The following is an 8841-nucleotide window of genomic DNA, read 5'->3' as shown; positions in this document are numbered from 1 at the left end:
CTAATATTTGGGGAAAATGATTACAAAGATACTCCGAGACACCACAAGTTGCCCCTCCCCACCTGTAGCAACATGCTTGGGTTGGTTAATGTAAGCTACGGTGCGGATGTGCTCTCCCTCAGCTGTGAACATCTCCACTCGGCTGTTCCCAGTATCAGCCACAATCACACGTCCCAAACTGTCCACACAGATTCCTCGGGGGGAAAAAAGATTCCCTGCTCCGGTACCTCTACTACCAAAACTGGACAGGTAGACTCCGTTCTTGTCATACTTTTCTACATGATGTTTACTGCGGAAAGCGATGAAGATGTTCCCTTTCTTGTCTACGGTGACAAACCGTAGAAGCGTACTTCCTGTTGAGCCAAACCCGGTCATGTCACACGTCAGCCGTGGTGTTGCCTCTGTCTGTGTGTAAGTAGGACTTAACCATGCAGTGCTGAAATTTGCTGACCGTTTATACAGACTGAGTATGATTCTGCCAGAAAGCTTGTGCCAGGCAATGCTATTGAGTCTAGTGTCACTGCATTGAAACGAAGTAAGGACACTGCCTTCTTTACTGTACTGTTGAATGTAATGTCCATAACTTAACCAATGATACTGAAATAGGTACAATGTGACCCACAGGGTGTCGTTGTGGCCCATGCACACGGCCCTTGGGTCCATGTTTCCTGTGGAGAAACTGCGAAGGAAAACTCCCTTCATGCTGAAGACCTTAATTCTTTTGCACCCCCCATCAGCCACAAATATCTCGTTAGTCGAGGACACGGCCAATCCAGTCACATAGCACAAATGCTCGGGGCCTTTTCCTTTCCCTCCAAAGGTGATATTCTCTTTCACTTCTGCTCGTAAAACAGAGAAAAATATTGAGTTATATTTTGTAGTGTATCAGGACATCACTTTTTAGACTTACAATGATAAAAATACGACCATTTTGACAGGTTTGTACTTCAAAAGTAAATTTTATGAATGACATCCTCCGCGGACTCCAAATCTAAATCAACAGCGCGAAATAAAAATTAGAAAAAGGCCAAGGCCCTATGATAGCCGGAAATATTACAATATGAGCCATGAAGTGAACATACGAGGCTGTTTTATAATTAAACAATAGATTTTGAACTTTAATTCAAACACAATTGCATTGTTACATTGAAAAAAGTTTGATAAGTAGGAAGAAAAGGACTTTCTTCAACCGTAGGGGCCAAAAAATGTCTTTCATTGAGCATTTTGCAGTTAATTTAGAACCAACCTTTTTTTTTTTTGCAAATCAGAAAAAAATGGACAGGGCGATCTGAGAAGCAACAAATTAAATTGGCGTGGCCTAATAAACTGTTGTTTAGATTGATGAAGGTTAGACATCCAGGTAAACAATACTCATGGGAAATATATCTTTCTCATGTTCAGCTGTTTTTTCCACTCGTTCCTACATGTAGATATGTGTGAATCTGTTACATGTAGTTCATTAGTGATGCTGAAGAAGAGTTGTGGATGTCTCTCGAAACATCCAGAATTTATTTCCCGTAATTTATCCAGTAGTAGAGTTTGAATTTCCTATGATAAAGGTTGTTTAGTATAAGTCCAGTTTCCCAGCATCAAACCAAGAGAGAATATCAGATGTTACTAGGATTGTAGCTGCCATTAAGCATCCAGAGGACCTTGCCTGCCCACCCTGAGTAACTATCATGTGATAGTTATTCAGGGTTCTCACCTAAATTTTTCCACACGTAGGGTTAAGGTACAGAAGGACAACTTTCTGCAGTGCAAGGTGCACATTGAGTCCAAAAACATGACCACAGCAGGGGGTCTGATATTCTCTCCAAAAGAAATTTTTAACTCATTCCCTCAGCATTCCTTTCATAGTATGGGATAATTCAAGTTGCTAGATAAATTCTCCAACCTCATACTTATTATTAGTTTGGAACTTGGGTAATTTAATGTCTGTGCCTACCTTTCTGGCGTGGTGGATTGGTACCAATGGGTGGCCTTGTACCATTAATACTACCAAATACGTGCGGTTTGGTACCATTGATACCACCAATGCTGGGTGGGCTGATACCATTGATACCACCAAGGCTGGGTGGGCTGGTACCATTGATACCACCAAGGCTTGGTGGGCTGGTACCATTGATACCCCCAAAGCTGGGTGGGCTGGTACCATTGATACCCCCAAAGCTGGGTGGGTCGGTACTGTCAGCACTTTTGATGGTAGTTATAGTTGTGCTAGTCAATTCTGTTGCATTTGGTGTTGTCAAGTTGTTGACTTCTTGCATAGGACTATCCTGGGAAAGCAGCAACAAGAAGAAATGTAAAACTAGAATGGTAACAATTGCAAAGCATATACAAAATGTTTGCCTTCACATTACGATGATCTATCTGACAAACTACTGCGCTGACCAGCTTCTCCAACTATATTCTGCCATGCACTTCCTACAATTTTGCCTGATTAAAAAAAAATAAAAAATAGGTTTTGAATCAACCCCCAAAATGCTTTTATGTTGGCCCGTACAATTAAAAAAATAGCAAATTCGTATAACCAGGAGTTCAGCACCAAGGACAGGTACTTAACATTGATTATTCAGTACTGCTATTGAATTTTTCCTACAAGAAATGTCAGAGAACCACGAAATAAAATTGGTTTGGGCTTATAGTGAAAAAAAAAGATGTATAAACGTCTGAGCAACTCAAAGCTTGCCAAGATCAGATGATATGAAAGATAAAAGTTCTATGCATTCACGCCAAGTTCAGTTTTGAACCTTAGTAGTCTACCAGTGAGTTGAGAGCAAAAATATACAAAAATTGTGCTCAAAATTATCATAAAACCACTACATAATATACAGAGATCAGGTCTTAGATAATATAGCTTTAGCACACGAGGTACAAAAGACTGTTCGTGTCTTTTTGTTTTATGATGTTTATGTGTTAGGTGTTTGATTGTGGCCTAAGGTGTAAAATTGAGCCCTAGAAAAGCTCTTTTAAATTACCTTTTGCATGCCTAGGGCATAGAAATAGAATCCTATGATTGGTCCCACAACCAGCAGGACAACTCCCAAAGCAGCAAAACAGCAACTTCGATTCACTGCAGAAAAGGCCTTCTTTTTAATTTTTTTATTGTTTTCTTCAGAAGAAAAGAAGAGATATGCATTGCACAGGCCCAATAATTAAATCTGGGCTCGAAATACTGGGTGCATATGTACCTTAGTGCAGGGAAAGTTAGAGGTTTGCATTTCTGATGTCTGCCTGCACCTAGCCTGCACTGCCCCATATACTGGGTTTATATAAACATCTACAATGTGTTTGTGGATTTTTATTTGCTGCATTGACTGTAACAACCTATAAAATAAATGGTTTTAAGTATGATCCATACGTCGAATGTTCTGAGTGGTGCAGGTAAATTTGTTTGTTGCAGGTAATTTTCAATGTTATTTATGTATACACTGGTGCGGGTACGCAGAAAAAGTATTTCAAGCCCTGGATTGTTACAGACTATGACAACAATTATAAACAAGAAGCTAGACCTAGATCTATTTACTGTCATGAAACACAAGTAGATGTCTTACCGTGAAGTTTTTTCTCCTGTTTGGGGTTTGGTATGTACATCGGATTTTGACGAAGTTCTTTTACGTTTGGAGGATTGCGAGGCATGTGTACATGTTCGGTGGTGTCACGACTGGAGTCATCTGAAGCCTGTTGGCGAACGGTTGTTGTTTCGAGATAGGTTTCATTTTCGATCGTGTTTGTAACAGCGTAAGGTTCCATGTCACCATCATCAGTCACTATGCTGACTGCCTTTGATGAGTTTGAAGCCTGTTGGTGAACGTTTGTTCTTGCGCTGAGATAAGTTTCATGATCGGACATGTCTGCAACAGCGTAAGGTTCCATGTCACACTCATCGTTAACTGTACTGTCCGCTTGCATGATGTTTTCAGTGTTTTGCTGTTCTTTTTCAATGTTTCCAATAGAGTTACCGTCTTCTTCATTTTCCCCTGAGGCTTTGTACATGGCAGAGTTTTCAGCATGGATCGGATCAGATACAGAATATACATCAGCGACCTCTGGGGTGGGGATATCGTTATTATCTGTCATATAATAATTCTCATTTGTGGTTGTATGTTCGACTTCATTGCCAGCTGCATACGTAGCCGCCATCCTGTCTTGTCCTTGACTACCGGGAAAGTTTTGACCACATGTTGACATTCTTGTTGGCTCTGCAGTAGTGCTTTCTGTGTACAGCACATTCTGATCAGAGGGTAGATTATCTTGTTCATTTTTTCCTAGGCTTGTTGGCTCCTCTGGATGGTTTGTATCATAAACAGGATTGTTCTCTTTTCTGATGGACTGAGACATTATGAATCTGTTGGCAATGTCAGAATGAGAACAAGGTGTTATTTGTACATCTAGTGGCAAGGTGGTCTTGTGGTTAGGTTTGACTCAGAATCTGAAGGTTCTGTGTACAAATCCATGGCAGGCCCCAGTGCTATACATGGGAAAAAGCCACTTTACTACTCTCCAAGCAGAGGTTGTGGGGAATTATCGTTACCTTTTTATATATGGCGTTTTTTTTTGTTCTTATCCCCACCAACCTCTGCCGAAAGTCGCAGCCACAGAGGACAAGGGGAGGAGTAGTTCTTTCAAAAACGTGCCAAAGTCCCTCCCCGTGCCCCTATTTCCCGCAATCTGTGAACTGGTAGCGGAAATCCTTTTACGATGCCGCCCACCGCGCTGCAGCGCAATTCGGGCCTGCGGAGTCAACCGCACATGCCTTATTAGCATACCGCCAGCTGACAGCGACAGCACTACAACGTAGCACTGAGTAAACATGATTACGTACAGAATTACCAAATAAACGTTCGAGATCAACAAAATAAATATAAATTTGATTTTCAACACATAATGAAGTATTTTTTTTAATTTACATATATTCATATATTTTGGTGTTTCTGGCGATCATTTCTATCCTGCCGTCGTGTTTGGATGCGGTGCGTTCTAGCCATTTTGTTGTTCCCGGTTAAAAGTTTGCAAACGTTGTTTTTATTCCACAAAGTTAGTTTCCTTTCCGATTTGCCATGTGAATTTCCTCTGTGCTGGATAGTCCATTTAACGGCCTCGAAGCCAGAATAGTGGACAGATAGGTACTTGATTATTTATACTGTTTGCAAGGAGGAGAAAAATATACTGTTATGCATCGGATATTTTCACCACAAGGCATGATTTGTGTAACGTTAGATTGCGAAATTTGCCGATGAATAAAGAAGAATTATCTATTGACATATGTTAGCGTATCACTGGTGGACGTCGAGTATAGTTTTGTTTCAATTGTGAAGAGCGCAAGGATTGTATTTGCACTTTATCGTCGGAGAAAAGGGGGAGATCAACGCTTCGTATTTTTTGTGGGAGGGAGGCGTATTCATTCATTCATCAAAATGGAAGCGGGCGCCGGGCAAGAGTTGGAATCAGGGAAAACACGTCAAGAGTTGGAATCAGGGAAAACACGTCGGACTTTTGCCTCTTTTACTGCCGCGGCTCGAATTCAAACTGGCCCGCTAACGGTATCGTAAATGACCTGTGACGATACTTCCTGTGAGATGCCGGACAGGGGCTCGCGCGCCGGGCATAATTCACGCCTTCTTCCTAAACCCGGACTGATCGCGGTTTGATTAGGTAACAATTGCGTGATAATAACCTTGTCCAGTGCGACTTTCTGCAGATCCCGTCGGTGGCCGCGGAGCTTCTCTGGCTAATGGATACTGCCTGGCCAATTTGATACTGTCTTTTTGCCACCGAGAGGGATCTGCTTGGAGATTAACTTTACTGCTATTTACTCCTTGTCACCTGCTGTATATATGTCAGTCTCAGTAAATCAAACTTTACAGAATACCTGAAGGCTGAAATATATTGTTATACCTACAATTTGCAGAACAAATCTGCACTGGGTAATAACTTGTGAACTCGTACTTCAGGGGTGTATTTTTTCTGTCTGCAAATTTGCCTGTATCAGAGAAATCTAAATAACACTTACTGTTACGTGAAGTCTTGAAAGCTGCAAATACTGACAAAACTGGATTAAGTTGTCTCGGAGACTGTTCCTGGCAACATTTCTGGTCAGGAAAAACAGGTTTTCTCCGGTCGGCGCTGGGTGAATTTGAGGTGTGGTGCTCCCAACTCAGGTGGGGTTGTCTCAACTGGTAGACTAATAAGTAGATGAAAAACTGTCGTTGGCGTGCACACATTGAACTTCTAGCTTTCATCTCATCTGATCTAGCCAAACCTTGAGTTGCATAGATGTTTATTCATCTTTTTTCTATACCAATTTATTTCCTTGGTTCTCTGACATTTTTACCAAAAATTCTGCCACTGTCCTTGGTGCTGAACTCCTGGTCATACTAAAGTAGTTCCTCATTTTTTTTAATGTCAAGAACCAGGAAACTGCATTGATGTGGCCTATTCCAAACTTGTGAAATTTGTGCAACGTGTCATTCCCTGGTCCAGCTGCTATGTTGGGGTGGGATCCTGACAGCCAATAGGATCATAGTGTTCTGAAATCATACATGTACAAGACGCCTCTCATCATTACCAAGAACATTTCAATAGCTTCATTTACGTCTTGCTTCATACATTGTAAAACATGTGTTGCCTCTGAAATGGCTTTACCATCAGAGCAATTTTTTTATGTTTTTCTGGAAAAAAATGTGAGAACCAACAAATTAACTTGGTGTGGCCTTTAAAATTTATAAAACCGTTTTGGCTTATAAAGATGTTCAACCTTTGGGAGGCCTTCTTTGGTTTTAACATATCCTTCGTGTACTGAAACTCCTTTTCAGCACTGTCATTGATGGCATTCGGTATTTATAAAAACCTCAAATTTTCTTAATGGAGAAAAGTCACTGGACTAATGAAATTTGGGAAGCTGAAATAGGAAAATGAAGAGATAAATTTTGCAAAATATTTGAATTAGCATTCAAAACAAGACCGTAGCATCCAACACAAGGACTACATGTATGGTGACTGTTGTCTGGTTACCTCGGTTACATGAATGAAGCTATACTTTACTAAAAACTAAAAAAGTCAGAATCTTTTGATAACTTTGAAGCAGGAAGTTCAACTGAAACAAAACATATTGGACAATAAGCATTCTTATTCCACCACACTGAATGCAACATACTCCCATACACATTTTGTTCTGTATTTAGGGCATGTTGATTTGATTATATGGATGACATCCCTGCGCGCATGAATTAAAAAAAAAAGGTTTTCAGCCATAGTATAAATCGTACAAAACAGTTGCAGAATGAGCAAAAATCATAAGTTGCAAAATAAAAATGATGCCAATGTCGTAGAATGCCAAAATCAAACAAAAAAAAATAAAGAAAGGAATTTGAAGGGTAGATTATCCACCCAACCATATTCTGTGTCATTTGTTCAACCTTCATGACCATAATGAAAGCAACTTTTTTTGTCAAACTTTTTTTATTCACACGCGCGCATCAGTTTTGGGGTTCCCAGAGGATGTCATCCATATAATCAAATCATCGTGGCCTTACTGGGTCTTCTTGGAAATTAACTTTCATAACACAAATGTTGTCTTATGATAAAATGAAAAAATACAGTAGATAAAATTCTGACAAATGAGCAACCTATAAAGTCAATGGTAGGATTTCTATCAAATACACCTTTGTTTTCTATAACATCTGTTGTAAGCAGTAGCTATGAAGAAGCGCAGGCGTGCGTCCATGACCTTAGATATACCGGGGAGGCTACGTATACGGTGCTTGGGCACTCCGGCGAATAATCGTTCCGTTGTATTTACAATCAGTTCCTTTTTAAGACTCAGTCGTCAATTTCTGCTTCATTACGTTTGCGTTCTGTGTACTTGAGATAGAATTCTTGGCATTTTCATACGCGTATACCGTTGTAATATTTGTGTGTTCTTGATAGTTCCGCCGGTTCGTATTTTCAGTCTTGACGTCTGTACTATCCCCTAAAATTCACTAATTTTTAGTGGGCAAGTCGCCGTTGAGAATACGGAGGTCAAGTTCGGATATGGGCCTCGTTGGGGGTTCCCATGTTATTGAATTTGACCTTTTGTGTTGGTCGTTATTGTTGTTAGCGGGATAATTCGAGAATCTGCAAATGGATGTTCACGATTTGTTGTGAGCAAGTTACCGTTGACGATAGCAAGATCAAGGTCGGAAATGGGCGTCGTGGGAGGTCCGTACGTTACTGTAGTAACACTGGTCACTTTAAATTTGGAAAAGACACCAGCAACCCCAAGTATGAAATTCCAGGCAGTTAGCATTATGGAATTATTACATTTTCTCCTTAACTATGCAAATTAAGTGTTAATTTACATAATCAATATCTGCCTGTGTTTCTCTCGTTCTTAATTACATGTCACAAGCTTGAATAATCCTATAATTTAATGCAGCTGTTTTATAGAATTTCCCCATTAATTATGCAAATTACATCCAGATTTGCATAATCATACCAAGCATCACGTAAGCTACCTACATACCAAAAATCCCGTTGATCCTTCCATCGGTTCTTGAGTTATCCTCTTTGGAATATTTTCAAACAGATAGCCCTGCAGTTCCTGAGTAAGCCGCTAGGGGGCTTAAACTCACGCCACTTCCTTCCCAGTAAAAGAGCTACCTACCATCTAAATTTCGTTACCCCAGCATGTGTAGATCATGAGATATCAAAACCGGAAGTTTAGCTGCAGTACCATAACAAGCCGCTAGACGGTCCAAAATCTAACCATTTCCAGGTCTCATCAAGACCTACCCACCTACCAAATATCAAGATAATCCATTTAAGCTTTCTCAAGTTATGCTGTTGACAGACAGACAG

General features: G+C 40.3%; 1 protein-coding gene across 1 annotated transcript; it reads right to left on the bottom strand.

Moving 5' to 3' along the window:
• Positions 1-3912, bottom strand: LOC109475923 (tripartite motif-containing protein 3-like). The gene is made up of 4 exons (XM_019776738.1): positions 3646-3912; positions 2021-2276; positions 623-839; positions 1-436 (listed from the first exon to the last, which is right to left on the bottom strand). Exons 1-4 carry the CDS (start codon positions 3910-3912, stop codon positions 1-3), a joined length of 1176 nt encoding a protein of 391 aa, XP_019632297.1.
• Positions 3913-8841: the final 4929 nt, after the last annotated feature.

This window comes from Branchiostoma belcheri, unplaced genomic scaffold (genome assembly GCF_001625305.1).
Source record: "Branchiostoma belcheri isolate BF01 breed outbred unplaced genomic scaffold, Haploidv18h27 scaffold354, whole genome shotgun sequence".
In the NCBI taxonomy this organism is placed as follows: domain Eukaryota; kingdom Metazoa; phylum Chordata; class Leptocardii; order Amphioxiformes; family Branchiostomatidae; genus Branchiostoma; species Branchiostoma belcheri.
Note: the sequence above shows the minus strand (reverse complement) of the source record. Positions and strands in the feature narration are given on the sequence as shown.